We start from the raw sequence: 13484 nt of genomic DNA on the forward strand, positions 1-13484 counted from the left end.
GCGACACTACTTGTGTTGAATGTGAATGAAGTTTAGACTAAAACAAAAGGTAAAACAAACGCTGCAGGCAAAGAATCGGAGCCATTCAAGTAAGTTAATCCGAAAGCTTTATTTAGCGATATCAAAGTCACAAATTTTTATTTGTCATTTAAATTTCCAAACAATATTCGTATTGTCTGAAAATGAGGTTTTTATGTTTATGCCCTTAATACTTTTGTTTTTACATTAAATAATTTTAATTATAATTTTTAAAAAGCAAGAAAAAGTGAGACAGCAAAAATAACATATTTCTCGAAAAAAATACGTGTCCAGACATTACGATATATGAACAGTAATAAAATTAAAATTTTTATCTGCCACTAAGCAGCTAAACACGCATTTCACCAGCTACAATTATTCACAAGTCATTAAAATGTAAATAACCATAACAATGGAGCAAATGACATAGACACATGACATTAAAATTGCCACTTTGACGCCTGTCATTTATAACAAATGCAATTCATTTTTAACTGGATTGCAACTATAAGAAAAAAAATGTGATAGCTCAGTTATGACATGCATAGTAATAAAAAAAATTGTCAAGTCTCTAAAATAGTCACTAGTTACAAAAAATTGTTAAATTGTGCGAAAAAAATATAGATCTTGTGAAATCTTAATTTTAATGCATTTTGTTAGCCAAATTATCAAAAATTTTGTATGAAACACGAGGAAGAAGTGTGCTTTATCACATGACGTGTTGGTCTAAAATGAATCACTTCTGCCTCTGGGTTCATAAATAGCAATTATGTAGATTCATTAGTAAAATGTGTAACATATTCATAATTTATAATCGTGTTTTAATAAATTTAATAGTAATTGACATTTCAATATAGTACATATAACAATTATTACATTAAAAAATATTACGTCTATTAAATAGTAAAGCTTTGCTGCAAAATATTTGTATTTCCTACTCTAGTTTTTTGATCGTCGTTTAAGCGCATTTTACACAATTATTTTCAAACCGATTAAACCGCCATTATTCATATAACTGTGTTTTTGTGATATCAGTGATATGGAACAAATTGTCTATAATTATAATTGTTTTAATTGAGAAATCCGCTTATTAGACTACGCAAACGGAATGTGTAATATAAAGTACCTACATACGTTTTAAATAAAATATAATCTATGAATTTTTTATCTTTTATGTGTGACAACGAAATGTATTTTCACAACTACGTCACTCAAAAGAATTAGGAATTAAAATTTGTGTTTACGGTCAAAAAAAACTAAAGAATTTGCTATAAAATGACGGAATTGAGTTAATTTGCGAATTAAATATTTCTTCTAGTTTTTAATTATAAACGTGGAGTTACGCTAACAGAAACATAATTAACTTTTTAGCCTGCGGTAATATTAAAAGTCTCTGTTTTATGTAGAATTGTAAATAAATAAATAAATATTTAAAGAATCGTCGTTTGTTATAGCAATGTTTAAAAAATAATGCAACAGGTGAGAACACGTGTTTCGACCATTTCTGGGGACGCTGAAATTCAAATTAATTTTTTATTACGATTTCATAAAGGTGTTTTTCCATGAATGAGAACACAACGCACTAATCACTGAATAGTCTCATTCCATGCTATAATTATTCAATTAATACATTAATCGCCATATTATTCAATCCGTTGTATTTATAGAAGTTGCGCTTCTTTGACTATCTCTCCAGGAAAGGGTTAAAATTGAAACTCGAAAACGAGCTTCAGCTTTAAAAGCTCGCCCTTCACTCCCAAAAGTCCGGATGTCATAAAAACAGAACTGTCTTTTCAAGGGCACTTGAGAAAAGAGGAAAAGCATAACCTTGCTTTCCACTCCCCGTTGCAATATTTTTTTTACCATTTTCTTTCTGATGTTTAGTCGCTAATTAATCGTCTTATAGACTATTGTTGTGCATCGCACCTAGTTGTTATATAATGGAAAAAAGTTGGTAGTAAATCCTGGTGACTTTCAAACATGGGTGTCTCCAGAAAACAACCAGATGGAGGCTATGGATGGGTTATCGTCTTCGCCAGCGCCTTGACTAATGTGAGTACTCACAAAGCACTAACACTCTTCATTAAAACTTTTAGTTTATTACTTTATCTTTGATACAATGCTTCGGGCTCATCCTCAAAGACACCTTCGCGGAACTTGAATTATCGGCGATGCAAGGCTCTTTGATCATCAACCTCAATGGAGCTTTCGGGATGTTGACAGGCCCCATTACCGGGGTTCTTCAAAAGATGTATGGGTGTCGCAAAACCGCAATTTTATCGGCGTTTTTTCTCACACTCGGAATGGTGTTGACGTCGTTCTCTCGGAGTTTTATTAGCATCCTCTTTACGTACGGCGTCATCACTTGTAGGTGTTACCTTCCTGTTTCGTGTGGTAATTACTGATTTGTAGCGTTGGGTATGCAAATGAGCGAGTCCACGCAAAGACTCGCCATCAACTTATATTTCAAGAAGAAGAGGAGTTTGGTGACGGGGTTCGTGATGACGGTGGCCGGTTTCGGCCCTATCTTAATCCCCCAAGCTTTAGGGTACCTCCTCAAGATCTTCTCTCCTGAGGAAGTCATTCTGTTGTATGGAGGGATGTGCGCTCACGTCTTCATCGGCGCTGCTCTCCTACAACCAGTGGAGTGGCATATGAAAAATGATGGAACCACCGAAGAACGCATCGAAATGACCGAACCCGACAAACCCATCACAAGCGAAAAAGAAAGCTGCTGCCGTTCCATGTTCATGACTCTCTGCAGAACCTTCGACCTTGATTTACTGAAGGATCCGATCTTTGACAACATCCTCGTGGGCTTAGCTCTTGCAAGCTTCGCAGAGTTGAACTTCACTCTCCTTCTTCCTTTTATTCTTCAGGACTATGCGCTGACCACCTCGCAAATCGCCACGTTTCTTTCAGTTCTTGGAGTCGCCGATATGATTTCGAGATTCGTGAGTCCTTACATTGGAAACTACTTCGCGAAGAACTCCAGACTCATGTTCGCGTACTCTCTGGTAATTTTAATGTTGATCAAATTCAGTGAGTAGATCAAAATCTTTTTTCCATTGTTAAGTGAGCGGTTACAGCTATCATTCTCTTTGATAATTTCTACGTGTTATTAATTATCGGATTTACCCTTGGAATGGCGAAAGGCATTCGGAAAGTTTACATGTGGTTGGTTATTCCGGATTATGTGTCCTTGGAAAAGTTACCATCGGCGGCGGGGATGGACTTAATGGCGAGAGGATGCTGTACTTTAATTGGAGGACCGATTTTGGGGGTGCTAAGGGATGCCACAGGGAGTTACGTAATTTGTATAATTGTTATGAATTGTATTACTATATTAACTATCCTCATGTGGTCGACAGAAGCTGTTATTTGTAAGTATAAAAAAATGAAAACTCGTAGTGAATTCGAAGATACACATTGTGAAAAACCTGTATAATAGTAATAAATAAAGCATTGGAGAAAGGAACACGTTCACGTCGGACGATTGAAGTAATAGCAAGCACGCTGATGTAATAAAAAATAAATACGTGCTATTCTATTGTAATCAAATCGCATTATAATTCTGTGATTTTAAAAACCAAGTTAAAAACGATGAGAAGTTCGAACTACTCCGCTGCGCGTGAATTCCGGTTGACGTCAGCACATGACGGAGTCCCGGAATAATAAGTCCTGCTCGACAGTTTCTTAATTTCATTACAGTTGCCTGTACGCTTAAAAATGCGCTCTTCGTTCCTATCATTCATTATCAAGCCTACAATCTCGTAATCGACCCTAAAACATTCGGCAAAGAATGGCACACGTAAAATCAATATCAGATATGGAGCACAAGTAGCTCCCAATTGTTCCGACAATATCTAATCAAGAATGAGTAACAATGGTCTATATAAGCGACCAAAGCACGATATGAGTAAGTAATTAGTTGCACAATGAAAAATGCAAAAACAGTGGAGATCACGAAAAAGGTGCCGCCTGATGGAGGTTATGGCTGGGTCATCGCTACTGCAATGGGGCTTAACAGCGTAAGTCTTCTCATTCAAAATTCGCTGATGCAATTTTACGTTTTTTCAGTTCATCTATGTTCCGATGATGCATTGCTTCGGGCTAATCTTCAAAGACACATTCGCAGAACTTGGATTATCAGCAGCTCAGAGTTCCCTCATAGTAAATTTACACGCAGCTTTTGGATTATTAACGGGACTGTTAAATGGAGTCCTCCTCAAGAAGATGGGGTATCGGAAACTCGCACTACTTGCGGCGGTGTTGTACGTCTCTGGAATCGTAATTACGTCTTTCGTGCAGAATTTCCAAGGTTTTATACTAGCGTACGGATTACTTGCTTGTTTGTTTGTATTAAGGTAGCGACAATAATGTAACTTGTTGGTTTTAGCCATCGGATTTGCCATGTGTCGGTCTTCTTATAGTTACGCCTTGAATTGTTATTTCAAGAAGCGAAAAAGTCAAGCTTTTAGTTGCGCTGTTACAATTATGGGTTTTGGTTCCATTGTCTTCCCTCAACTCGTCAATGTTTTGATGAAGTTTTACACCCCGGAAGGAGTTCTTCTGATTTTAGGAGGGGTGTGTGCACATTTCTTTGTTACAGCGATGTTGTTGCAACCCGTTAAATGGCACATGAAAAATGAGACGCTTACCGAACCAAGAAGTAATGAAGAAAGAAGTAATCAGTTTAAACGAATTGTTATACATGTTCTTTTTTTTAGACTAATTTCGGCTAATTGTAGATGAGGAAGAACAATGTCGCGATTTGGAGATCTTCGATAGTCATTTAGACCTCGATAAAATTGAAGACACTAAGAAACCCCGTAGTAAGTGCCTCAGTGTTGTGGTCAACGTTTTCGACCTCGACCTACTCAAAGACCCCATCTTCATCAACATTCTCATTGGAATGGCATGCGCGATTTTCTCAGAATTGAACTTCAACGTCCTCACTCCATTTATATTAAACGATTATGGATTGAACACCGATCAAATTGCAACTTTCATGTCACTATCAGGGTTTGCAGACATCATCTTCCGGTTTCTTGCGCCTTACATAGGCAAATATTCGAAAAAGACGCCACGACAACTCTTCGTCTTCACTTTAGTTATACTAATCGTCATGAGAACTGGTGAGTTTGTCACAACATAATTTCTTTATTTATTTTATTGTTAATAGTACTGTTGTTCTCTTCGACGTTTCCAATGTTTCTGGTGGCGGCGACGGGCCTAGGGGTTGCTAAAGGAATCAGGAGAGTCTACGTGGGACTGATTATTCCAGGTCACGTCAGTCTTGACAAACTGCCTTCGGCGTCGGGGATGGAAATGATGACCAACGGTTTCTGTATTTTAGTTGGGGGCTCGATTTTGGGGGTAGTTCGTGATACGACCGGGAGCTATTACTCTTGTATTGTTATCATGAACTGCGTTACTTTTGTGACAATATTTTTATGGAGTTTTGAAGAGATCTTTCTCAAATTTAGAAAGGGTAAGAAAGACCCGAAGGCTAGTGAAGTTGAAGAAAGTCATCCTCTCAATAAAATATAATGTTTGTTGTAAATAAAGAATTTAGTTTTTTAAAATTTGTGTTTGAGAAAACTGATAACGTTGCAACAGGTAAAGTGGTGTCAAAACATTGCCAACACACTGTCCTTCCCTACCACGACGGCCTATTTTAAAAATACAGTCGTACGATAAAATCTCTCAGTCTATTATGTCTCGAGTGCCGGCGATACACGTTCACTTTTTTACTATTGGCAGTACTGATAACCGCTTAAAAAGGAATGGCATGAACATTACATACTGACGATAATAAATGCTAACAATTATATAGCATGAGAAACAACAACCTTACAACTGTAATTATTCAACAACAGCAAAAACCTGTTGCTGTCAACTATTTCAGCTAGTTCAGACTCATCGTCAGGATGGGAAAAATGAAGAAAGTTCCACCTGATGGAGGATATGGTTGGGTAATAGTCCTTGCTAACGCACTCAGTAACGTAAGTGAGAATTAAGATAATTATAAATAATTATGTTGGTGTCCCTGATAACACCGCGTTAAATTTGTTTTAGTTCCTCACCGTTCCATTAATCCACTGTTTCGGACTTATCTTCAAGGACACATTCGTTGAACTTGGACTTTCTGCAACTCAAGGTTCTTTAATTATAAATCTTAATGCGGCTTTTGGGATGATCACCGGACTAATTAATGGAGTGCTTCTCAAATTTTTCGGATGTCGTAAAGTGGGGATGTTGGCAGCACTGTTTTTAACAGGAGGGGTAGTTTTGACGTCCTTCTCTAAGACCTTCACCCACTTCATCATCTCTTATGGACTGATAACTTGTATGACGCATCACGCTAGTTCACATTTTTTTCTATTGTGTTTTAGCTCTTGGAATCGGACTGTGCCAGTCTGCTTATAGTCTGTCCTTGAACATGTATTTTGTAAAGAAGCGCAACTATGCCATGGGACTCGCTATGACAATCACAGGGTTTGGACCGATTCTCATCCCTCAGTTGATCGGATTTTTGTTAAAAATTCATACTCCTGAAGGTGTTACTTTGATTTTCGGGGGAGTCTGCGCTCATGTGTTCATTGCAGCGACGTTACTACAACCTGTGGAGTGGCACATGAAAGTTGATAAAACTCAAGAATTATTAACTAAAGAAGAACAAATCGACTTGTTAGTTAGTGAAGAAAAAAAACTAGCAGATATCAAAGACAAAGAAAAAGTCTCGCTATGCGGGAGGCTCTGGCAATCTCTGTCGAAAACCTTTGATTTTGACCTCCTCAAAGACCCCATCTTCGTCAACCTCATGATGGGGATGGCGATCGCCATTTTCGCCGAACTTAACTTCACCGTTCTCACCCCTTTTATTCTGCACGATTTCGGTTTGGACACCACTCAAATCGCTGCCTTTCTCTCAACTCTAGGAATCACCGACATTATCTTCAGATTTCTTGCCCCCCACATCGGAAATTACTTCACGAAGCCACCTCGCCTCATGTACGCTTACAGTTTAGCATTCCTCATTGTCACCAGGTTCAGTATGTTATTTCTCTGAGCACGTTAAACCTTTCTTTAAAGCTCTTTTGTTAACCAGGGACTTTTACACGCTCTTGGCGGTGGCTCTAGGTCTTGGTGTTGCTAAAGGAGTGCGAAGAGTCTACATGGGATTGGTAATACCTGCACATGTGCCGATAGAAAAACTGGCGTCTGCTAGTGGCATGGAGATGATGATGAACGGATTTTGTATCATCATAGGTGGGCCTATTCTCGGCGCAGTTCGCGACGCCACTGGAAGTTACGTGCTTTGTGTCGTGTTGATGAACTGCGTCACTTTCACAGCGATTGTTATGTGGACCATAGAAGCAATCATTGTGAAGTGTAAGAGAAAGAAAAGAGCAACGACAGAAGAGATAGATCTAGGAAACTGATAATAATATTTTTGTACATTTTTAAATACATAACCCAATAAAGAAAACTTGCATTTTATCAATTGAAAAATGAGGTGCACAATGTCGAGCCGCTTCCTTTACTCTCAGTGCCAGGAAACATGAGACAATATAGTAATTCAACTGTTATTCTTTGGAAAAACTATATTTGTTAGTGCATTAGCATATTCTGATAAGTACCATGTTTAACACTTTTGTTTCGTATAGTCACCAAGAAACTGTACACAAAGTGCCCCCCGATGGCTACGGTTGAGTCGTCGCATTGGCTATGGGCATCAACAGTGTAAAACTGATCAAAACACACAATACAAACTGTTATCTGCTTATCACAGAGATCACTTGATGGACAAACATTTGTAAACTCTCTGTATAAAAAATTTGCATAGATACCAAGTAACAAGCTTTTTTTTTTGAAACTATCGATTCAGACTATCAAAAAATAGATTTGCGCGATTTTATCAAAAGTCAAGGTAGACGTAAAGCGCGATAAACGTGCAGTCAAAAGGATACTTATGCAAAAGTTCAACAGATAAATGAAATAGATGCGATGAGTATCGAATTTTGGAGACTATTGTTTATGACTCGGTCAATTTTTAATCATTTTTAAGGCAGTAGATTCTAAAGAGACTAAAAATGGAAGTGTGTATGACTTAATTGCGGGAGGTGATTACACAAAAGAAGTAAACCACCACAAAACTTGATTCTGAAATTGTGTTATTTGTGATAGGTACCGACATCACTCCACACCAATCCTCACCAGAAAAAGACGACCATCAGACAGCGATAATTGTGTGGTGAATTTTACCGATGTCTGTTATAAAAAACAAAACAAAATAACTTAAATTTGTCTGTTTGCCGTTATAGAAAATCTCTTTTAGCCTGTATTAGTCTACTTTCGTAAATTTGTATTGTTTATGTCACTGAAGCGCCATGAGCTCGAGAAAGAATAAATGTCTTTCAATTCATCAAAATTCATCAAAATCTGTGGAGAGCGGAATTTAAAAAAAAAGATATAGCGAAACAGTTTGACATTTTAGCATCCACTTCATCAAGGGTTTTGAAAAATAAACATGCTATGTACATAAATAAAATAAACTTTCAATCAAATTCTCGTTAATTTGAATTTTCTTCTCTTTTTCTCTCGATTATTTGAAACACAATATATTTTGAACTCTCAATAATTTGAACTTTTTCCCTGGTCCCTTGAGTTTCAAATTATCGAGAGTCGACTGTATATTTAAGTAAATATCCGATTGATAACTGTTTTTCGCGAGTCTTAAAATTAAATGCTTTCTGAAAACGAGTGCCAACTTGAAAATACAGCAGTTTTAAAGATTTTATATGAGGGCATATGATGTTTGACAATAACCGTTACGTATTTTTCGATACGTTTTAAGCTCGGTTTATTTATTGTATTATATTGTATAAATTAGAATGTTTGTTGTAAATAAACAATTTAGTTTTTTAAAAAGTGTGTTTGAGAAAACTAATAACGTTGCAACAGGTAAGGTGGTGTTAAAACATTGCCAACCCTTGACTCTGTCCTTCCCTACCACAACGGTCTATTTTAAAAATACTGTCGGAGGATAAAATCTCACACAGGGCCAGTTTCATAGTTGTGCCGTAAAAGCGCCTTTAAAGAGGTTCGCTGTTCCATAAATAGTGACATGTATTTTTAACTAAAGCGGCGTTTAGCGGAAATCACATTATTCTAAACTTCACTAAAAGTAGGGAGTTTCATGTTCGTATGATCAGCCGGGTTTTTAAAAATTATGTTTGAATTTGCATAGAAGATATAAGTGATAAGAAGAAGTGTTAGGTAGCTAGGTGTTCGAACATGTATTTAGTATTAGCATCATATTTATGGTAGACTTTAATTAAACTTTTAGTACTTCTTGTTCAGGCATGCAAGATTTTAGACTGAATGATCAATTGGAGTGAAAATGCGAGGGATATTTTCGGTATTTGGTAGTACTAGTATTTGGGTTATTAGTTTCAAGGTTCCTATTCACGATTGATGTTTTTATCAGAATTTTGTCTCATGACCTCATAAGTTATAAGTCAGTCAGACGAAAAGTAAATCACATATGCTATGTAAAACCAAAGAATTGTTTATCGGTTGGTTCTAGGACTCTAGGAGGCAACATTAAATGTTCATTTGTGCCAACAAAAAGTCATTTTACGTTAACGTATAAAAAAACTGGTAGATCCGAACGGGTAAGCAAAATAATCAATAAAGAAGCGAACTGTTTTTGAGGTTAGAATTGCTTTAAAGGCGCTTTTAGAAGTTAAGTGGTCGATGTCAGTCCTTTAAGTTAAAGGAGCATTTAAGATTATGAAACGAAATTGTTGAATTAAAAGTTCCTTGATCTACTAAAATGCTAACGGTAAATTTCAGTATCCATCAGTCTCACTTGTAGGTATGGTCAGATCGAGGGTTAGATAATAAAATACTAAATCAACTATAAATCCAACGGAGAAAGAAATACTGCACCAGTTTGAAAGTTCTTTGCACAAATATTCCACGAACAAAAAAAGAAACAAATAATTACGTGGCAATAACCTTTATTTTTACACCGAGGGTCTTTTTTGCTTGAGGCTAAAGAAAAAAACAGACACCATTCCGAAATCGCTAAAATTTCAAAAGTTTTAACAAAATAACAGGCGTCCTAATTAATAAATTGACTTTCTTTTTGCGCCAATCGCATAGTGGTTTCCATGACAAATCTAGCTTGACAAAAATAAAAAATCAAGTTTGCTTATTTGAATTTCTGAATAATGTCATTGCTCTAAAATCTTCAAACTGTCGATTACTGTGCTTTGTTTTAATCAGAATTGCATCTACAGCCAGCAAAACCACTTCACTTCCTTGCGTTGCTATGCTGAGAGTACATACCTACCCAAAAATCCATTTTTTCCCAGAATATGCTTTAGAAAATAATAATAATAATAATGCTTTCTAAAGTTTCTTTTGTAAGTTTGAAATAAATACAGAGTTTAACTAGAGTTTTAAAATTTGTTTCGAATTATTTCAGTCTGGAACTATGTAATTCTGGTTCATTGAAGAACCATTAAAGGTTACGCATTTGAAAAATCTCAACCATATACAGACAGTTGCAATTAATAAAATGAATACAAGCTCAAATCTTCTTCAATCAATTTTTTTTTTTCAAAATTTTCAATAAAAATGAGCGTGAATGATGACGGATATTGAACCGCATGAAAAATAAAAAATTATCAACAACAAAAATAGATAAATTAATAATACAACTGTTGACGAAACTTGAAATTTTGAGAAGTAAAAAAAAAGCTGAATGTGAATTTTGGGCGAAAATTTGGTCTAAAAATTTAAAATATTATTTCCTTTAATAATATTTATTGAATATTGGAAAATTGCCCCATTAAAATAATCGCAGTAGGCTGTACTTATAATTTACAATGTAGCAATTGTCATCAACACGTAGATTCGCCTTAAAAAAATATTATGATGGTGGTGTGATTCATCTCCGAAAATTAACGAAACTTTGATGAGTAATGATTTTATTATTGTTATTTTATTATTATTATTGTTTTTTGTTATTAATAATTTCAAAAAAAAATGCCGATTCTTTCTGTTATTTGCTGCTTTTTGACATTACAATAACGGCATTCTTTTATTTGACACCATGCACCTAGATTTTATTAACTTTTATTGCTTATTTTTTTTCAATTTTGATATTTTTTTTTAATATTTTTGGTAAAAGTAGAACATATTGCACATTTCTGAATCAAGAAAATTAATATCTTCCAAATTATGAAAAAAAAAATGGGTTCCAATTTAAAATAAGAAAGTTGAGTATCGCCCAACAGAAACTAAGACATTTAGAAAAATTTTAAAATCATCAGTTTATAGTAAATTAAAAACCATTTAATTTGTTTTTAAAATTTTTGAAATCGGTTCATAAATAAAAATTCTACAACGCCTGCCGTTTTAAAAAAATCACCCTGTATATATAAAAACAAGATATAAATCTTTTAGGGTAGCGTCACTACAATTTTTTATGCTCTTTCAATTACAAAAAACCGCATGTAAATAGCTTTTTTCGTTTTCGTGCTATTTTGTTTTTTACATTAAAACGCCCTATCTTCAAATATGGATAGATCAACAAGATCAAGGACCTTTTAAATTTTGTTATGAAACTTGGCCTTCTTGAGTGTATAATCTCTCGAGTGCCAGTGATTCACTTTCACCTTTTTACTATTGGCAGAACTGATAACCGCCTGAAGAGGAATGGGATGAGTAGTATATACTGACGATAATAAATGTTAACAATTATACAGCATGAGAATTGACAACCTTACAACAGTAATTATTCTACAACAGCCAAAACCTGTTACTTTCAACCATTTCAACTAGTTCAACAGTTCATCAGGATGGGAAAAATGAAGAAAGTTCCACCTGATGGAGGATACGGTTGGGTAATCGTCGTTGCCAACGCACTCAGTAACGTAAGTGAGAAACGATAATAATAAATAATTAAATATAGTGTCCTTGATCAAACCGCGCTAAATTTGTTTTAGTTCCTCACCGTTCCATTAATCCACTGTTTCGGCCTTATCTTCAAGGACACATTCGTTGAACTTGGACTCTCAGCAACTCAAGGATCTTTAATTATAAATCTTAATGCGGCCTTCGGAATGATCACTGGACTAATTAACGGAGTGCTTCTCAAATATTTCGGATGTCGGAAAGTGGCGATGTTGGCAGCATTGCTTTTAACAGGAGGGGTAGTTCTGACATCCTTCTCAAAGACCTTTACCCACTTCATGATCTCTTATGGACTGATAACTTGTATGACGCACCACGCTAGATCACATTTTTTCTACTGTAATTGTGTTGTAGCTCTTGGAATCGGACTGTGCCAGTCTGCTTATGGTCTCTGCTTGAATATGTATTTTGTCAAGAAGCGCAACTATGCTATGGGACTCGCTATGACAATTACTGGATTTGGACCGGTTATCATCCCTCAGTTGATCAATTTTTTGTTGAAAATTTATACTCCTGAGGGTGTTACTTTGATTTTCGGGGGAGTTTGCGCGCACGTGTTCATTGCAGCGACGTTACTACAACCTGTGGAGTGGCACATGATAGTTGATAAAACACAAGAATTGTTAACTAACGAGGAACAAATCGACTTATTAGACAGTGAACAAGAGAAGGTAGCAGTGAAAGAAAAAGTCTCGCTATGCGGGAGGCTCTGGGAATCTCTGTCTAAAACCTTCGATCTCGACCTCCTCAAAGACCCCATTTTCGTCAATATTATGATGGGGATGGCGATTGCAATTTTCGCCGAACTTAACTTCGCCGTCCTTACACCTTTTATTCTGGACGATTTCGATTTGGACACCACTCAAATCGCTGCTTTTCTCTCAACTCTAGGAGTCACCGATATAATCTTCAGGTTTCTTGCCCCCCACATCGGGAGCTATTTCACGAAGCCGCCTCGACTGATGTACGCGTACAGTTTAGTTTTACTCATCGTTACCAGGTTCAGTACGTTATGTCTTTGAGCACGTTAACCTTTCTTTAAAGCTCTTTTGTTGACCAGGGACTTTTACGGTCTCTTGGCGGTCGCTCTAGGTCTTGGTCTTGCTAAAGGAATACGAAAAGTCTACATGGGATTGGTAATACCTGCACATGTGCCAATAGAAAAACTGGCATCTGCTAGTGGTATGGAGATGATGATGAACGGATTTTGTATCATCATAGGTGGGCCTATTCTCGGGGCAGTTCGCGACGCCACTGGAAGTTACGTGCTTTGTGTTGTGTTGATGAACTGTATCACTTTCACAGCTATTATTATGTGGAGCATAGAAGCAATCATTGTAAAGTGTAAGAGAAAGAAAACCGCAACAGAAGAAATAAATCTAGGAAACTGATAATAATGTTTTTGTACATTTTTAAATAGATAACCCAATAAAGGAAACTTCCATTTTATCAATTGAGAAGTGAGGTGCACA

The 13484-nt window shown here is 36.2% G+C and overlaps 4 protein-coding genes across 6 annotated transcripts; all 4 read left to right on the forward strand.

Annotated features, from left to right (window-relative positions):
• Positions 1-1879: 1879 nt before the first annotated feature.
• On the forward strand, positions 1880-3496 carry LOC148170263 (monocarboxylate transporter 6-like). Its single transcript, XM_088043050.1, has 4 exons — positions 1880-2070; positions 2115-2385; positions 2431-3060; positions 3108-3496. Exons 1-4 carry the CDS (start codon positions 1999-2001, stop codon positions 3464-3466), a joined length of 1332 nt encoding a protein of 443 aa, XP_087899176.1. The 5' UTR covers positions 1880-1998; the 3' UTR covers positions 3467-3496.
• Positions 3497-3595: 99 nt separating this feature from the next.
• LOC148170264 (monocarboxylate transporter 12-like) lies at positions 3596-5606 on the forward strand. Of its 2 annotated transcripts, none has more exons than XM_088043044.1 (5): positions 3596-4049; positions 4099-4369; positions 4418-4705; positions 4770-5156; positions 5204-5606. In XM_088043044.1, exons 1-5 carry the CDS (start codon positions 3957-3959, stop codon positions 5569-5571), a joined length of 1407 nt encoding a protein of 468 aa, XP_087899170.1. In that variant the 5' UTR covers positions 3596-3956; the 3' UTR covers positions 5572-5606. The 2 variants fall into 2 exon arrangements, with proteins under 2 accessions (XP_087899170.1, XP_087899171.1); XM_088043045.1 differs by having other exon boundaries at positions 3596-3937.
• A 103-nt stretch (positions 5607-5709) lies between these two features.
• LOC148170265 (monocarboxylate transporter 12-like) lies at positions 5710-7536 on the forward strand. Of its 2 annotated transcripts, none has more exons than XM_088043048.1 (4): positions 5710-6026; positions 6100-6370; positions 6417-7076; positions 7117-7536. In XM_088043048.1, exons 1-4 carry the CDS (start codon positions 5952-5954, stop codon positions 7464-7466), a joined length of 1356 nt encoding a protein of 451 aa, XP_087899174.1. In that variant the 5' UTR covers positions 5710-5951; the 3' UTR covers positions 7467-7536. The 2 variants fall into 2 exon arrangements, with proteins under 2 accessions (XP_087899174.1, XP_087899175.1); XM_088043049.1 differs by having other exon boundaries at positions 7133-7254.
• A 2005-nt stretch (positions 7537-9541) lies between these two features.
• On the forward strand, positions 9542-13465 carry LOC148170266 (monocarboxylate transporter 12-like). The gene is made up of 6 exons (XM_088043927.1): positions 9542-9560; positions 9614-9701; positions 11732-11972; positions 12045-12315; positions 12367-13017; positions 13057-13465. Exons 3-6 carry the CDS (start codon positions 11898-11900, stop codon positions 13401-13403), a joined length of 1344 nt encoding a protein of 447 aa, XP_087900053.1. The 5' UTR covers positions 9542-9560; positions 9614-9701; positions 11732-11897; the 3' UTR covers positions 13404-13465.
• The last annotated feature ends 19 nt before the right edge of the window (positions 13466-13484 follow it).

The sequence above is a fragment of the Gnatocerus cornutus genome, chromosome 8 (assembly GCF_029298725.1).
Source record: "Gnatocerus cornutus isolate USDA-ARS CGAHR chromosome 8, icGnaCorn1.1, whole genome shotgun sequence".
In the NCBI taxonomy this organism is placed as follows: domain Eukaryota; kingdom Metazoa; phylum Arthropoda; class Insecta; order Coleoptera; family Tenebrionidae; genus Gnatocerus; species Gnatocerus cornutus.